General features: G+C 36.7%; 1 protein-coding gene and 2 long non-coding RNA genes across 4 annotated transcripts in view; 2 read left to right on the top strand and 1 right to left on the bottom strand.

Moving 5' to 3' along the window:
• LOC125655585 (uncharacterized) lies at nt 1-1,286 on the top strand. The gene is made up of 2 exons (XR_007362800.2): nt 1-70; nt 878-1,286. It is a non-coding gene; the product is annotated as an uncharacterized LOC125655585 (long non-coding RNA).
• A 766-nt stretch (nt 1,287-2,052) lies between these two features.
• Nucleotides 2,053-3,018, bottom strand: LOC125655604 (uncharacterized). Its single transcript, XR_007362807.2, has 2 exons — nt 2,955-3,018; nt 2,053-2,499 (listed from the first exon to the last, which is right to left on the bottom strand). It is a non-coding gene; the product is annotated as an uncharacterized LOC125655604 (long non-coding RNA).
• Nucleotides 3,019-12,820: 9,802 nt separating this feature from the next.
• Nucleotides 12,821-19,384, top strand: part of LOC125653997 (laminin subunit beta-1-like) — a 53,515-nt gene continuing 46,951 nt past the window's right edge. The window contains exons 1-3 of one of the 2 annotated variants that reach the window (XM_048883716.2): nt 12,821-13,053; nt 13,459-13,694; nt 18,570-19,114. In XM_048883716.2, coding sequence (XP_048739673.2) covers nt 13,643-13,694; nt 18,570-19,114 — 597 coding nt within the window. In that variant the 5' untranslated portion in view covers nt 12,821-13,053; nt 13,459-13,642. Of the gene's footprint in view, nt 13,254-13,458; nt 13,695-18,569; nt 19,115-19,384 lie in introns of both variants that reach the window. The other variant, XM_048883715.2, reaches the window with a different exon arrangement.

Raw genomic sequence — 19,384 nt, 5'->3', positions numbered from 1 at the left:
ACATCTTCACTGTCATGATCGTGTGCAGGATTGGACAAAACAAGATGGCAGACGGCATTTCCAAACAAAGGTAGGCTCTTAAAACTCTTCATTTTACCGACTTATTAGACGACGAATTTATGAATTTAAAACACTGCCTGGCCAGGGAGGCATCATTAAGTTGATTGGTTGTTGGAATTTTTACTCATGTACACGTACAACTCTAAATTCATTGATCGATGTTGACGATGTTGCCTCGATAGAATCCGAAGCGGGCGAAGATGTTTCTAATCATGTTTTCATGCATTTTAAGAAAGATACTTTCGGTAAAATAGACTCTGCACATATCTTTTGATGAAAACTTCAACCAGTGTATGCGATTTGTCCCTTAAATTGCCTTGGTTAGATAGATATCTTGACTTGAACATTTGCTAATGTGCAGGATTGGACTGTGGTCGTTTCCACGATAAACGTGCCGGATTGGACCTCGATTTTGGTTCAGGATTGGACCCTCTTTTTATCTTTATTTTCAAAATCCTTTATATTTTCGAATCTCGACTTCACTTTATCATATTTTAGTTTGATTAATGTAGCTTATTAGATTCTCAGACATTTCCAACATGACCATGGTGTATTTTGAATTTTTTTTTACTGTTATCAAATTACATCGTCGTTTAAGTTCCCAACGACGACAATTGCTACTGTAAAAATATTCATTCGTTATCTCCTTCAAATAGAACCAATATAACAGATCTATACATGAATCACCAATCTTTGCAGATGTAACGTTGACTGTTCGTATCCAGGATATATAAGGCCATTTTGACCTATAAAACACGTGAGAAATTATCATAATTTTATAATCCTCTGTAACAATAGATTTTCTCCTTTGTTTCAGGTATCAAGCCCTAGAACTTCATTCCATGAGATGGGTACACTTCGAATGTGCGAAATTGGTGGTGAGGAATTCAAGACCAATTCTGAATTTCGTAGGCATGTAAAAAGGAAACATCAATCAGAGAAATTGTCTTCGTTTGTGACCAGTGCAACACACGCTTATAAAAGAAACATGAAGTACAAAAAATTACATTGTTTTCTGAATACACGAAGTGCATACATATACCATGGCAGCCGTTTTATATATCCGTCTATGTACATTATGAAACGATTATTTTTACGGTATTATGTTTTGTTTTACAGAGATACTACTAATCTTTTACATTGCATTTTACACATGCTGATGTGTTATTTCATTGAACCAGAAGTGTTCTTAATTTTTATTTGTTATTAAATATATTTCAATGTTATTGCGTTTGTATTGAACTAATAACAACTAGTGAAAAATTTGTATTGAAGAGTAACCTCTCATCTGAGCAGCAAATATTGAAGAAGAAAAAACATCATGGACAAAACTGCTTTTCATTTAGGTTCATCTTTCAGCTACAGGAGTGATATTGCGAATTTCTGAGAAAATATCCTTTTTATTTTCTTTCATCAGTATATGCACTCTAAGGTTGAATTCAATGTAATTACAAGAAACGAAAGGTTTTTAAATACAAAAATACTGATATTTATTACTAGCTTGAAAATACGGATGTATATTTAATTGCTGTTATAAAATTTAGAAATTCATTTCAAAATTAAGGATTATCTCCCTCATGCATAGCTCTTATCCTTGGACGAATTTGGCTCCACTTGTTTGGCACGCTATTTTTGGCTATATTTAGATCTAAAACTTCATAGTTATTTCGGATTTCAAACATTTCGGTTGAGCATCACTGAAGAGACATTATTTGTCGAAATGCGCATCTGGTGCATCCAAATTGGTACCGTATAAGTTTTACATTCTAACAAACACTTTTACCGTAAGTAATTATCCTTGTAAGTGAGTTGGCCTCGATATCTTGCACGACATATGCACTCAAGATTATTAGAATTAAAATGATAGGGAAATTTTTCAAAAGATAATAAATCCCGCTTTAACAAGCAAAACTGGCTCCAGCAGAAGCATACATATGAAAGGAACAAGTACATGTGGACAGATGATTAAGTATTGAAAACATGAACATCTCAACATCTTATAGTCTTTATTGTCATTGAACAGCTTTGTGAAATGTAAACCATCATGCCTGAAGAGATTATTATACGTCAACCCATGCTCAGTTTTAATAATTCCATGCAGATATCACAAATGTTAAGTGGTTGGGAATCGAACATGGTCTACATGTGTATATACAATATAAATGTATTTGCTTCTGCAAAATGAAGACTTTTCAACATGTTGATCTTCGAGAACAAGGCTCCTTCTAACGTGTGGCAGAACTTTAGATTCATGTGCGCGGTAAAATTCTCAAACACTTAAAAGATTTTCGAGCTGGCTCTTCCGGCTTACTGATAGTTCCTTGCTCCACGTGCTCTTTTAGGTTTGTCAAAACCATGGTTTTAGTAGGAGACCATAAATAGAACACACTTCATTCACTTGCAACTTTTAAGCTTAAGGAAGTCCGCTCCTGACTGGATCTGTAAGAGAGAAAAAATGCATGTATTTAAGAAAGGGTCCAATCCTGAACCAAAATCGAGGTCCAATCCGGCACGTTTATCGTGGAAACGACCACAGTCCAATCCTGCACATTAGCAAATGTTCAAGTCAAGATATATATCTAACCAAGGCAATTTAAGGGACAAATCGCATACACTGGTTGAAGTTTTCATCAAAAGATATGTGCAGAGTCTATTTTACCGAAAGTATCTTTCTTAAAATGCATGAAAACATGATTAGAAACATCTTCGCCCGCTTCGGATTCTATCGAGGCAACATCGTCAACTTCGATCAATGAATTTAGAGTTGTACGTGTACATGAGTAAAAATTCCAACAACCAATCAACTTAATGATGCCTCCCTGGCCAGGCAGTGTTTTAAATTCATAAATTCGTCGTCTAATAAGTCGGTAAAATGAAGAGTTTTAAGAGCCTACCTTTGTTTGGAAATGCCGTCTGCCATCTTGTTTTGTCCAATCCTGCACACGATCATGACAGTGATCTTAACATATTTAATATATGTAGATGAGAATATTAACGAGTTGCAAACTTTACTGATTAAAATTCACATTGTTGTTTGTGATATTCAGGCTTGAAATTTAATTTAGCCTGTCAGTTCAATCATAATTAATTTTACTAGTAACTGCAGGATGATGACATGAAGAAAAAGTTACACCTACATCATAACCATGCATTTGGTTTTTCTCACACAACGTCTTGCATACCCATAAAGTCCAAAATAATTCAAAATAAACCCTTTGAAAAAAATACTCTCACTGGTTATTATAACAGAACTTATAATAACCAGTGAGGGCATTTTAAAAAAAAAAGAAAAAAAAAGGGCTTATTTTGAATTACATGTATCTTGGACTTTATGGGTATGCAAGACGTTGACATGCATTAGAAATATTTTCAACAAAAAAATTAATTAAATCAACTCATGTAGCTTATTCAGAGGGGGGGGGGGGGGGGGGGGGTCCTGGGTCCTGAACCCGAGCACCTATGAGATCATCAAAGTTGTGCATGTGGTAGATTTTACATGGGGGGTCCGGGGTCCTGAACCCAAGCACCTGTGAAATCATCAAAGTTGTGCATGTGGTAGATTTTACAAATAAATAGGTTAATGCCTTCCTGGCAAGCAGTTAATTACACTAATGCAAAGGGGAGATGTGAATAAAGGTTTGGTTCCCCCCCCCCCCGAAATTCCCGACTCAACCAAGTTATTTGAAAAGAAAAGACTACGTAAACTGTGGATCCATCATTTGCGTAATGACAAGTTGAGGTTCAAGACATTTGTATGAAGAATGTTTACCGCCTGTCTTGTCTACGACTCGACGGAACGTCTTCTTTTCTCATTTTTTTTCTTGCGAAAGAACGGGCTCAAATCTATACGGCTCCAAACTTCACTGTTCGTGACTTGTCATGTTTACAGTGCTGCTGATGAAATAAACCGGAATAGACGGTGTGACGTCATAAATTAAACTTCAATGGCCACTCTCTTAGCGGCGGGTAATTTAAAATACATGATAGATTAATATTGATTTAATTGTTAATCAAGGATTTTTGTTGTTAAAGACTGTCAATTACGATATCAGTAAGTAAAACTTTATTCATAAAAGCAAATATGTGGTTAGGGTTGCCTTTCCCTTTAAAGGTTTCTTATACATAAACGCTATTTGATATTAAACAAAGTAACCCTTTATACATAACCAGGTATTTTTATGCATGTACGAAAGGATCTAATGTAAAATGAAAATGTTATTTAAATTTGATTGTGAAAATTCAACATATAAAAAATATACTTATCTATTATCTAACGTGCATAATTCAGTTGTTGATGTCTTTTATAAAATGAAAGACGGAATGGTTTCAATACAAATTGGCCCTGTTATTTTTCTAATATATGAAATTGTTGAAGCCGCCACTGATATCGTGTATTCTTTTGTTTGGCCAACTGCTCTTGGACCACCCCTAAAATACAAGAATCTAGCATTGTAAAGTATATATCCAGCATTCTAAAACCTCTTTGTAACTGGCCTGTATCACATATTGCTACTATTTTAGGTCACCTGAGTCGTTCGTCTTCATCCGTCGTCCATTGGCAATTTTAAATGTTTAACTTCTTGAAAGCTACAAGACCATTTTGTGGTGTGAAACTTCTTTAGGATAAGAGGAACGTAAATTGTGAAATTTATTATCTTAGCTCCCAAAATTGCCACAACTAATGCCAAATTTTCAAAATCTTCTTCTCTACTCCCACGCGTGTGAGAAAAACCAAATGCATGGTTATGATGTAGGTGTAACTTTTTCTTCATGTCATCATCCTGCAGTTACTAGTAAAATTAATTATGATTGAATTGACAGGCTAAATTGAATTTCAAGCCTGAATATCACAAACAACAAAGTGAATTTTAATCAGTAAAGTTTGCAACTCGTTGATATTCTCATTTACATATATTGAATATGTTAAGATGTAAATACAGTGAAATATCTTTTCCGTGACAACGGTACAATAAGCGTTGCCCAAAAACAATTTCCGTTTTCTTAGATGACGTCAGTTTTGAAACCCAATTTTGGAACATCTTGATGTCAGATATAAGAACATAACAAATAATTCTCTGATCAGAAATGTTAATGTACCAACTGCATTTACATACAAGCGACATTTCAAATCAAAGAATGACTACATCGCAAAGATGGTTTGATATTAATCTCAAATCCAAATGACACTTTCTTAAACTCATCACATTCAGATTGGTTCATTGCCCCCTACCTCCACTGAAAGCTGTACCCCCTAGTGGTACACACTGAAATTGAGGTTATAACCGTGTATTTGACATGAAATTTCGAAAATCATGGAAGCATCTGCTACAGCGTTATGTGCAGAAACCATGCGTATTAGTTATATTATGTGGAGTGGCAGCATAATTGAAAAATTCACCAAAATATCTATCAAATACATCCTTACGTGTGGTTGACAAACATTGTCGAAGTGTTCACCTATTTCTAGCCCGAACTGCAAGGTGGGAAACGAGCAAGAGTAAACGGGGATATCACTGTGTTCCGTCGTATGTTAATATAAGACTAGTTTTATCTCTATAGATGTAACCACGCTAAATATGTCGACTTATCTAGTAAAAAAAATTTCGAATTCCGTACCCCCTAAGGTCACTATTCCGCACCCCCAAATGTGGGGTTGTACACGGTGATATTTATATCATGCATCAAATCAAACAAAATTTGGACTTTAAAATGTCTTCTTTGCAAACAAAACACCCTTTTTATTATTCCAGAAAAAAACACCACAAAACCATATACAGTACATATTATATAATTTAGAATTTATATCTCTTTTTTCATGGAGAAATCATACTTCAAATAAATTTTTTATGTAGTAATCCTCCTTACATGTAAATCGTAGTAACGACATGCGAGTAGAGCGGGGGTGTAACACACATACTATGTGGCCACAAGAATTATCCCTCTTTGAATAAAACATCGTTGGCTAAAGAGAGGTAACTGTACTCTACTTCGAACATTTTTTTTATATAAAAGCTCTTGTTCTCCCACAGTCTGTCGGGGTCCGAAAGCAAAAGGTGGTTCGTGTGTGCGCCCTCCCTTTGGAAACAACAAAACACTATTTTTTTTTTTAAAAGAAAAATTGATTTTGCTTTGTCTTTGGAATTGCCAGATTCAACATAAAACTTTGTTCGAGCCTCTGAAAACACAGATAATGAATAATATAAAACCTTCCGGAAATTTCATGTCACGAGTGTCGTGTTTCTCCCCATTTCATTAGTGCGCGTTCTCTTCAGCCAAATTCTCTCAATCAATGTAGACATTTGTAGGGGAGATTTGTCTGCAGATATGCGTCTTCAAAACCGAATTTTTGGCATATACCAAGAAACCCGAAATTTCAAGAAAGAAAGATATGAAAACCTAACGAGATTACCATACTGCTGAGCTGAGAGTGGCTTATGAACCACCAGAATCCCAATGCCCGCGACAGACTACCACTGTAGCTGGGGAGGGGTGAACAGAGGGGCTGCTTCTCCCTATTAACTCACGCATGTAACCTTAGGAATTTATTTGAAATGAAATAAGTTTTTTTTTTTTAAAAAGTAGAATAAACGCGTGATATAATCTTTGAGTCCGACCAACATATTTCACATTGGCGGATCTAAAATATTTTGAAATGGGGTTGAAGTAAGTCTGTGGGACTTCCTTTCTGGCCCCAGTGAGGCAATTAATTCTAAGCTTTAAGCCCCTTTCACGTGTATGCATCCGGCGGCGTCCGGGCCCACGCCGAACCGGAATTTTTAAAAAAAAATATGTTCAATTTTTTCCTCGGATCGTCCCGGAAGAAAACCCTCCGTATTGATCCGTGTAGGTACCGTGTATCAACCGAGAGGTCCGTGTATTAACTGAGAAGTCCGTGTATTAACCGAGAGGTCCGTGTATCAACCGAGAGGTCCGTGTAGCCACCGAAGTAACCGTGTAAAGTCCGGGGTCATCCGTGTACGAAACTTTTGTGCTGAAGAACACGGATGTTTACGGTTTGTACACAGATGTTCCCAGGACTGCGTTCAAGATTGTAGCGGCTAGTCTAGCTCTAGGTGTATTTAACGCATGAATTAACGCTAACAAGTTATTCCTACGTAGGGCTAGCCTAGCACATCGTTCAAGATCGTAGCGCTACCGAAACCTACATGTTCGTAGCCGCTATGATCTTGAAAGCAGCCCCGGTAACTACACGGACAGTCACGATAAACGCAGGGGAGAAAAACCGTGATAATCAGTGGGCATCCGCGTATTTCCGTGACACATCCATGGATGGACCGGCAGAAACCGTGATCTTCCGTACGCTCCGTGATTACGCCGGCACCGACTGGGATTTTTTCCGGGGACGTACGGGTAGCTACCGAGCTTATCCGTAGGGAAACCGGCGTTTTCCGTGTCTGCATCGTGATAAGACCGTGCGTACGACTTCACATAACCCACAGACGCTAGGTCACCCCGGACTTCACATAACCCACAGACGCTAGGTCACCCCGGATGACTAGAATTTTGCATCCGGCGTCGACCGGCTCCTGATCCGTGAATGTGTGCAAGGGACTTGAGCAATGGTTAGTTTTCAAGCCAAAATACCTACCATTGCAGGGGTTAGCATTCTCATTAGGATGTAGGTTAAATAAAGACATGTTCCTGGTGGAGCATCGGTTCAACTCCTGAAAGTTATTGTATCCAGCGGTCCAGGGACTCTAGTTTCATCATTAACGAGGATGTAGGCTAAATAATTGAATGACATATCACTTGTACACACACCTAACATGTGGACCTAACCTGAGTCCACCAAGGTAACTACACAGCCTTCTCTCAACTGTAAATTTGTGGATAAAACGTCATTTGTTAATCCAATATGACAAACCGTGAGCTCAAACTATTTCGTGATATATCTAAATGCATTACTGATGTTTTGGGCGAAGGAAATCAAGACGTACGGATAATAATGTCTTTTAGAATTTCTTCAGAAAACGAAAACAGAATTAGAAAGAAACTAATTGGAATCATTAAATAAAACTAAATTGATGACAAACCATTTTCTCCTATGAAAACAGTAAGAAATATAACGGGGGGGGGGGGGGGGGGGGGGTCGATAAAACGTCGGGTTTTTTAACCTCCAGGATGAAAATGAAAATTCCAAAATCTTATTGCACAAATACAGGACACCATCAATCTTCCAAGAGATGAATTGGCTACTTGTAATAAAATGTAAGAGGAGTTCTGTGAACCAGGTTTTTGTAGACAAACGTCGTTTTTCAACCCCCACTTGGGCCGCATATGCAGGGCGACAATGAGAATTCTGTCTACAGGACACCACCTACAGATGGGTTGTTTTGTCCAAACGTCAAATTCGTGAGGGGGGGGGTGTATATATATATATATATATATATATGAGACCCATGGGCCACAATGCTCACCTGAGTTCACATGGTCTGGCTGCTCTTCAGAAGATAAAAAAATGTTACGTTCTATTATCTCCACAAAAAATTGAACCCATATTATGGCCCCAGCTAAACCAAACAGGGTCATGACTTTACCCAGCTTGAATTCACTTGACTTGTAGCCTTATATCCCCCTAGCTATATTCATATTTATCCTCGATTCTAGCCCCACCTTAACCACATGGTCCATATATATAAAACAGATTTTCAAATACCACCCACCCTCATAAATTCTCATGGAAAACTTTGAATCCGTATTATGGCCCAAACCTACTCCTCATGGCGCTGATTTGAAGAAACTTGAACTTGTACTATCTGGGAATGCTTGCAATAAGTAAAACTTATACGGTACCAATTTTGATCCTTAATTTTGAAATGAATTTCTAAATTTTATCCCAGCAATTAAATATACATCCGTATTTTCAAGCTAGTAACGAAGTACTTAGCTACTGGGCTGTAGAGACCCTCGGGGACTAACAGTCCACCAGCAGAGGCCTCGACCCAGGGGTCATAATGTAAAACTTATATGGTACCAATTTTGATGCACCAGATGCGCATTTCGACAAATAATGTCTCTTCAGTGATACTCAAGCCGAAATTTTGGAAATTCGAAATAAAATTGAACTTTAAGTAAAACTTTTATCCTTTATTGAGGCCCCATCCTAACCCACCCCTCCACCCCAGGTCAGGATTTGAATAAACTTGAATCCATTACACCTGAGGATGCTTGCATATTCGTATCACGAATAATAATCTCAAGGAGAAGATTTTTCAAGTTGTTTCCCCTATATACTATCATTTAATGAAAACTTCCAATGTAACCCCTAATGTGGCCCTACCCTACCCTTGGGGATACTGATTTCAAATCATCTGAATCTGCATTACTGTTGATGACTGACTATTAACATGACCAACAATGGCTAAATGCTGTTCACAAGACAAATATTTTTAGACTTTTCTTGTTCAAATTTCCATCGTAAAACTTTGATCTCAATCGATTATGGCAGTTCCTATGCCACACATAAAGTGTGTGCATGTCTGTGTTGTTTTAAAGCTTTGTTTCTAAATTCTCAGTCATTTTAGTTCACATGAGCTGAAAGCTCAAGTGAGCTATATTCTGATAACTTTTTGTCCGGCGTCAGTCTGCTCGTAAACTTTTAACATTTACGATTTTTTCTCCAGAATCACAGGCCTAATTTCAGCCAAACTTGCCACAAAGCATGCTTGGGTAGAGATAATGAAAAATTAGTAAACATTTTGTGGCATTTTATAAATATCTGATCAAGAACCACCAATCAAACCACAAATCACCCTTGGGTGAAGGGTGGTTCAAGTTAGTTCAAGTGAAGGGCCATGCTTCCTTGAAAGGGGAGATAATCAAGAAAAGTCAAAAATAGGATGGGCCGGGTCATTTAAAGATCTTCTAGGACAAGAAAAGTTGAAATTTATATGAATGCTATCCGACATAGCGTAGATTCAAGTTTGTTCAAATCATAGCTCCCGGGGGTAGCTGGTGGAGCCGGGGATCAAAGGTTTCCATGGTAAATGATAAATCTTTAAAAATATTGTTCTCAGAACAACAGGGCCATGATTAATCAAAAATGCGCAAGCATTCCCAGGTAGTGCAGATTCAAATTTGTTCAAATTGTGGTCCCCGGGGATAGGGTGAGGCCACATTAGGGGATTAAAATTTTACATGGGAATATGTAGGAAAAATCATCTCCTCAATAACAACAGGGCCATGAATACTCGTATTAATAGGCAAACATTCCCAGGTAGAGCAATTGAAAGTACATCGGGGTGAGGTAGGACGGGGCCACAATAGGGGATCAAAAGTTTTATATGGGAATATTTAGGGGAACATCTTTGAAAATATTCTTCTCAACACGAGGGTAATGATTTAGTCATATTAATATGCAAAGATCTTCCGGTAGTGCAAAATCAAGTTTGTTCAATTCAGGGGCCACAGGAATAGGGTGGCACCATAATAGGAAATCGATGTTTGATATGAAAATATACAGGAAATTAATGAAAACAAATTCTGTTTCAAGATTAGCAGGACCACATTAAAATCATATCCAAATGCAAATGTTCCTACGCTCTGTGGATTCCAGCCTTTATTATGCCCCCGTAGCTAAAGAGGAATGGATACTGTTTAACGTCCCTCGATCACTCATAAGGAGACGTCACCATTACCGGTGAAGGGCGGCAAAATTTAGGCCTATGCTCGGCACTTACAGCCTTTGAGCAGGGAGGGATCTTTATCGTGTCACACCTGCTGTGACACGGGGCCTCGGTTTTGCGGTCTCATTTTTTACGACAAGCAAGGGGTACTGAGGACCTATTCTAACCCAGATCCCCACAGGATCTACAGACTGGGGGTGGGGGTGGGGTGGTGGGGGTGATGATTGAATGTCCTGTCTTTTTTAAAACTTGACTTCCTCATGACTTTTGAATGGTGTGTGATATATTCCATATGTGTATTCCCTGTGACAAGACCTTTCTTTTGGTACCAAAGTTTTTGACATTGTGGCCTTGACTTTTGAGATTGGCCTACTTTATAGAAAATTTGACTTAGGCAATATCTCCTGAACTACATGTATTTAAGGTAGGGCTTCATATTTTGCAGAAAGATTAATTAATCTTCATTTGCTGTCATGATGTTAGACCCTGCAGCCTTGGAGTTTAACCCAAATTTTAAAACTATATAATCTAAAGTTTTACCTGTTTATAACTTTTGAATAGTGATACATCTTTCATACATACATTCCTTGATCTTGGATTTTGACTGACTTTGAAGAAAATTTAACTTAGGCAATATCCTCTGAACTGTATAGGTAGGGATTTTATGTGTTGTATTTATAGATTCCTTATGGAGAGATCTTACATTTCATACCACTTTTCCCCTTGTATCGTGGTTATGTCGTGACCCCACGGGGCTGGGTTGAAACTACAATAGGAGGTCAAGTTTGTTTTCATGGGAATATAGATTGAAAGAAATCTTTTAAAAATCACAATAGCTGAACAACAGCAGGGTCATAGTGATTCACGTGAGCGATGTGAAGCAGCGGCGGATTTAAAGGGGGGGGGGGGGGGGGGCGGCGCCTCCCCCCTTAAAATTTTCAAAGTGAAAGTAAATCGTGGAATCTTGTTTAGAAAAATGTACTAAACGATAAAAGAAGCAATAATTTCATCCACTCCCGGAGAAATAAATGACAAAATCTTTTGATTTCTTGAATTACTTTATTGGGAGAACTTAATTTTTTCCAAAAACCCTTAAAATTTGCGTCATTTTACTAATTCCACCTTATTAAAAATGATAGAAAATAGTACAAATGACTTAAATAGGAGACATATTTCAAGCCCTATAAAATCCAGGAGCTTTCGGGGACTTCGCCCCCTGGACCCACTGGGGGTCCCAGACCCCCTGCCTCATAAAGTTAAGGCTTGCGGACCTCAGGAATCCCATGGTCCGCAATTCCTGAGGACCATGGGACTCTTGTTAATATTTTCGTCCTACTTCAATAAAATTTTTAACATAACTATATGAGTAATATCAATAATTTTCAGATCAATTATACAGGAAAATTAGGGTTGACATCACCAAATTACTTCGCTGAAAAGTTATATATATATATATATATATATATATATATATATATATAGGCCTATATATATATATATATCTGTGCAATCTTTATTCTGGATTTAGGGTGGGCGTTGAAACAAGCTGCCGGCATTTCCGAGTTTAATGGTGAACATAAATTTTATTTTAAAAAAAAAATCAATTAAAGATGTGTTTGTGAAACACTAATTCATTTAATTCCCTCGTATGGCCAAATTTTAAGGTCATGGGGTCAAAAATTTCGGTACAAAAAGAAATGTCTTGTGACAAGAAATAAACATGTGAATGATGAAACCTCCGATTATGGGGTCATAAAAACGTCACGAGCGTCTAGACCCCCCCCCCCTTGTTACTAAACAAGAAATTATTTAAAGAAACATTGAAAATCTAGTTATTAGGCTAAAAAAGAAAGATAGTTTTACCGGTATATGATTTACATAGCGATTTCCCCCTTTGCTTGGTCACAAAAGCAAGTGCAAACTGAAAGTGAGCCTGAAAAAGGCTCATTTGAAAGCACATATTATAAGACCCTCACTTCGTAATTAGTCATTAATAAATTTATACTATGTACATTTTTACTGACTTTTATACTTTATAGTCACGAGCGAACATCGACTCTCTCTGTGTTTTCAAATCTTGAAAGTTGAATCCCGCGCGCATTAATGTCGCTATCGTGGATCATATTCAAATATGCTTCAGTTTGTTTACTAAACACAACAAGGACACATGCAATACTTTAAATATTTGATTCATGACAATTTTCACGATTTTACACTTATCAAAGCAACGCGCCGTAAACGCTCTATTGTCGTAAATTTAATCTCCTTGATTGCCACTTTCCGGCAGTGGTGAGATCGGGGAAACACGATACTATTTTTACTATGGTGTTACGGAGGTGCTGAATCGGTAAGTATTTAAGCTATATTCAGGCGCAGCTCATTCAACATTTGTTTTTAAGAATAAAAGTTTATGAATTACCTAAGGTCCTGATTTTGTCTCTGAATCAGTGAATGTGACACTATTTGCTCACTACTCATTCATGATTGAGGACATGTGATTTGTGAATTATGAGCTCTTAATTAAGCTCTTTGGTTTGTGTTTTTTGTGTGAGTTTCTTCGAGAACAATGACAAATTATTAACTTTATACTTACGCAGAAACTAACGCTTAATTTCATGTGTGATCAAGTTCTTCAGGGCTTGCAATGCAACGCGAGATAAATTGTTAAAGATTCTCTTGAAGAATTATGATGTTTCCACTTGATATGTGGTTTAAAAAGTAGAAATAAGCTTTGTGCATATCTATGTTATAGGCTTGTCCTTCACGAGGAGTAGGGAGCACCATTAGCCATCAGAAGTTGTATAAGCAGTGCTGTGTTCCTGTGGACAAGCCGTTACTGTGGATATCAGAACTACAAATTCTTTGTGCACTGAAAAAAAAAAAACTTATTAAATTTATGGGACTTTTACAACCTGTTTCTAAAATTATAAGTGGACATGGATTCAAGTTCATTTTACAAAGTTTTCCTATTTATATTTGTATTGAAAGGTAAGTAATCATTGTTTTCTTGCTAGAAATAGTGCATGGAATTTTTCAGATTTCCAGTGCTCAAATACTCTTCCGAGATAAACTTCAGCCTCAAGAATTTTCAGAAAATTGGCAGAAGCATGTGTAGGGCACCGTTTTCAGTAGCTCTGCCAGTCAATGGTTTGTTGGAAGTGTGCCTAGACTGAATTGAATCTTGATAAGAGGGGAGCTGTTTAGAGAGAGTGCCTTCATAAGCTGCTTGAAGTATTGTCAGCAAGATAATCTTCTTCATGTATTTACTTATTCAGCATGTATATGGAGAGAAGATGTTCAGTGTTAAATTGGGTTTTTAGATTCATGATCAGAAAGTTGTTTAAATGTACAAATTGGATCCACAAGGCAATATGAGGCATGAAGTTGAACAAAATATTTCTATATATCAATCATATCATAATAGAGGTTAATTATATACTAGATGAAACTTTTTTTGTCGATGTTCTTTCAAAGTGTTTTGGATTTGACCTCTTTTTTCATGGTATAGATTTTATGCACAGTTTACACAAATTAGTCATAGATAATCTGTCAGAAACCAGTTTTGCCATGGTAGATAGGAAGTTTCTAGGATAATCTTAGATATTGTGTGAGATATAATGATTTGCAGACAAGCCCCTGTTATTTTCTCAAGCCACCTAGGTTCCTTCTTATCTTATCTGTTATCTGAGTTGTGGAGATTGGAAGGTTTTTCAGCCTGACCTAGATAATTCCTAATCTGATTCATCACTTCACACACAGTACAATGAAATATATAAGCTAAAGTTTGGAAACTCTTTGTACATGGTGACTATGCTGCAATTAAGTAATGGCAAATTCTATTATACTACTCTGTGGAAAGTTTGTTGAATTTTCTTGAATAGTGAATGTACATTTATCTTTCACACACTGAGTATATTATTTAGATATTAATTCTACAAATTGTGAGTTATGTTTTGGATTAGTGCCATGTTGAAATAGGTTGTATTTTGAGATATGTGCACACTCAATGATGAACAGCATGAACAGCATGGAAACCTTGAAATTTTATGCAAGTTCATTCACTGGCGTCTATGAAATGATTTTGATACATGTATTATTTTTGTAATCTAAGAAAAAGTGGCATTCAATATGTTATCAAAATAACAGAAGACATGCAAATCTATTTAGTATACTATGTATTTAAATTCATAAGGCAGATATTTGCATTTTGCACAAGTGAATGAATCTTGTGCTGTATTTGACATACATATAAAATTAAATTTACATAACATCTGCATGCACTGGTTACACTTCAGGTTAAAAAAAATTCCACCAGTACACATTGAAAGGTTCATTTGTACACTCTATACCCCCACTGTTGTTAACCAGGTGACATTCTCCAATAGATTTCTGTAACTCTTATTACCTTCTTTAATGTGATTAATGCCATGTAAATAAAGTTGGGAGAAAAGTTAATCAAGTCATGCCAATGACCTACAATAAGAAAATAAAACACCTGATGAATCAGAGCTGTTGTGAATTCACCAGCATTGATCAGGGAGCTTATTTCTTTTGGTGCATTTAACAAGCATTTCAAAATGTGGAAAAGTAAATGTTCATATTGAATGTGTAATTAAAGTCATAAAATCAATAGTGATAGCATTGCTGTAGGTCATAGAATTTAAAGGTCTTTTACATGTGTAGAAAACAAAAATCAAAAACATCAAGTTTCAGACTTTATTATGATTGAACATTGGCTGAAGAATACCAGTTATAAATAAAGTATTGATCAGTAAGTTAAACAGAAAATTGATATTGATTAAATACTATTACACCTTTTTGATCTCCTCATGAAACTCTCTCTCTCTCTTGTGAATGAAATTGTACATTAATTATCTAGATAGACGAGCAACATTTTGTTTTCTGAGCTGTGGGAACAGATTCAGTAGCTAGACGTGTCAGACTGTCATTCCGCAGTGTCAGATAATGTCACTATTAGGCAGATATCTGCCAGCTCTCATTCCCATCACCAGCAGATCACTCAGATTATCACATCAAACTAGTCCTTAAACAAACAGATTTTATTATTAGAATGTGTGTTACGGTTTTGATATTTTTCTCAGCAGTCAGATTTGGCTTAGACTTGCATTCCATACAATATGGTGACAAGGGATCTTTTGTTATATGTGATGTGTACAGCTTTATTGTTTACAGGCCCGACACATTCTCATCATCTACTACAGAGCACTTCACCCTCTTCATATGAAGCATGTTAAATCAACATGTATGTATATCATTAAGCTATTAAAGCTGAATGTAATAGCCATTGAGAAATTTGACTAAGACATCTTGTTTTCCTCGTGAATGAATTCAAGCTTGGGAGTCCAAAGGAAATGCTTGAGTTTCTAATCATTTCCGCATCAAGTGCACGATGAGGAGAATAATTGAATTCTGAACATTTTGTCTTCTGATAATCAAACATTTATGTAATATGTAATGCAAAGTAATGGTGCAGTACAAGTAAGTATGAACTCTGAACCTTCTCCCCTGTCTGTAAGACCTTCCCAGAATGTTTTGGTGTTTTTTATTTTGTTTTTATTTTATTTCTTTTTTGCATTCAATGAGCATGAACCTGCATAGAAGAACTATTATTTAATTCATTCACCTATTAGAAATTGATGCATTGCAGAAATTCTAGAAGTGCACAGTTGTAGACATTTGTAGACCCCCAAATGAGTACATTTGTGGACCCCCTAATGAGTACATTTGTAGACCCCCTAATGAGTACATTTGATAATCTAGAACTCCTGGGCATCCTGTTGCACTGATGCAATCCCACCTCCTATATGAAAGGCAGTAATCTGCATGTTCTGGAGGTTTATGCAGAAAAATCAGAGATGCATTAATACCCTATTAAGATAAGTTGGTTTAATAGACACAAATAAAAAGAAAACCAGCCATTCTGACAAACGTGTTATGTTAAATTTAATGTGAGTAATCAGGGTATTGAAAGTTGTTGGTAATGAGAGCCCCAGATTGTTTGCGATAAGTATGTGTATGTCAGTCATTTTAAGAATGCCAGGCCACTTTGCCTGTTGGATTACACTGTGAGTAACACAATAGCCCCTGATTTCTTACTGAATTAGTGAGGTGTAAGTGTCTAGGGTGTGGCTTATGTCAGGGTCTTGTTCTTTGATTCACTGAATTTTGTCAGAACAAGTACAGAAAATGTATTGCTTTAAATCATTCTGTACACCGTATTCAATTAGAATAACAATTTTTAGACTGAGCAGTTGTCTGCTAGTCTGTCTGTTTAGAGTCATATTGGGGTGGGTCTACTCATAGACACCAATCTTAATACCTCATCCACCTGTGATTTGAAGCAAGCAGAAAACTACTGCATCATCATGAGTAGAAAAGAGCACTGCCAAGCAGATATCTTTACTGGGCATACTTCGAAGCCAATATATTTTATATTGCAATGCATGCACTCACTCACCCACACACATGTACCATCACACGTAAATCCCCTTCAAATCCATTGCAAGGTGATAATTAAATCATGCAGGATAGATATACCAGTACATGATGATAATTAAATCATGCAGGATAGATATACCAGTACATGATGATAATTAAATCATGCAGGATAGATATACCAGTACATGATGATAATTAAATCATGCAGGATAGATATACCAGTACATGATGATAGTTAAATCATGCAGGATAGATATACCAGTACATGATGATAATTTAATCATGCAGGATAGATAGATATACCAGTACATGATGATAATTAAATCATGCAGGATAGATAGATATACCAGTTCATGAATAAGTTTTGAAGGTGCCACACCAGTAGCCCTATGGTTTGGTACTTTCATGCAAAGTGAGAAAATTCAATCAAAGTGATTTTGATCCCTACAATTTAATGATATTATACTTTTAAAGAGGTTTGCTCCTGAGTTTTGTAGTATTGTCAATCTTTTTAAAGTATATTTTCAAGTTTTACATGGAAGGAGGTGTGTGTGTGTGTGTGGGGAGGGGGGGGGGGGGGGTGTTATGAAACTGAGAAGAGAAACTGGGGGTCATAGTGCTTGTTTCAGCTACAGTGTGTTAAACTTTACCTTTTTCCACCTGAAATTTACTTACTTAAATCATATTCAATATGAGAGTTGTCTTGGAAGTATTGTCAGTTTTTCAAATTGCACAAACGTTACAAAGTCTTGTCTCAAAATTCAAGTTGGAACTTGAAAAGTGCGAGTAAGAGATCAAATTTTTGAATTATTGACCAAAATACAAAATTTTGGATATGAAATTAAAGTAAATGTTTTTTAAGAATTGGTGTTCAGTTTGGAATAATATAACAACCAAAGTAATGAGTTTACAACAACTGAATTAGTTCCAAGTCTGTACTAATTTATCATAAATTACAGACAGATGAAACAGAAATGGTGAATTGTGCAGATTTTGGGTTTATGAATTAAGTCCTTTCCAAACTCTTTCAGAGTATGAATTGATACATACAAATTTTCAACTAGATAAGATTAAGTAATAATGTATAATATCTTTGCAGTCAGGACCAATGAAATAAGTTTTGAACCATACAGTAGTTTGGGTTCTTTGATTTTGTTCTGTACATGATAGGTTGAGTTCTGTACATGATAGGTTGAGTTCTGTACATGATAGGTTGAGTTCGGTACATGATAGGTTGAGTTTTTTTAGTTTTGTTCTGTACATGATAGGTTGAGATCGGTACATGATAGGTTGAGTTTTTTTAGTTTTGTTCTGTACATGATAGGTTGAGTTCTGTCGTGTTGATGAACATTTAGTTGTGAATGAATGATGTGTTTTAGTACTTTGTTATTATGTTTATTTTAGGATCTCACTCACAGAGGCAGCCACGATGTGAACAAGGCAGCTGTTATCCTGCCACAGGTGATTTACTTATAGGACGCGAGGCCAACCTTACTGCCTCGTCCACCTGTGGTCTGAAGCGACCAGAAAACTACTGCATCGTCAGTCACTTAGAAGAAGACACTAAGTGTTTTACTTGTGACTCCCGTGAGTCGTGGTCAGAGTACCGACGGAACAGTCACAGAATTAGTAACATTGTGTCGTCGTTCCGCGAAAGAAAACTGCGATGGTGGCAGGCAGAAAATGGCAAGCAACAAGTGTACCTTCAGTTGGATTTAGAGGCTGAGTTTCATTTCACTCATCTTATCATGACTTTTAAGACTTTCAGACCAAAGGCTCTGCTAATTGAGAGGTCCTATGACTTCGGAAAAACGTGGAAGGTTTACCGATATTTTGCCCAGCGCTGTGATGAATCATGGCCAGGTGTAAAGAGGTGGCCGCCCAGGGACTTGAGTGAGGTGATCTGTGATGATCGTTATTCTGATGAAGTACCATCGACAGAGGGAGAGGTGAGCACTTCTTTGTTTAAAAAAAAATGCTCCTAAACCCTGATAGAGGTGCAGTGATTCACTGTAACCGCGATTCTGTAAGCTGAAATTATTCTCGATTCATAACTGAGCAAATTCAGTTCGGTTCAACATAAACGAATAAATCATTTGCCTATTTATAATTTCCTTTATATCTATTCAACGGCACTTCTGATTGGCTGAAAAACATCCAATCAACACTTTAATAAAGGTCACTAAAACAAACAGTTTGGAGGGGTATGATCACAATCC

This window comes from Ostrea edulis, chromosome 7, assembly GCF_947568905.1.
Source record: "Ostrea edulis chromosome 7, xbOstEdul1.1, whole genome shotgun sequence".
Lineage (NCBI taxonomy): Eukaryota > Metazoa > Mollusca > Bivalvia > Ostreida > Ostreidae > Ostrea > Ostrea edulis.
Note: the sequence above shows the minus strand (reverse complement) of the source record. Positions and strands in the feature narration are given on the sequence as shown.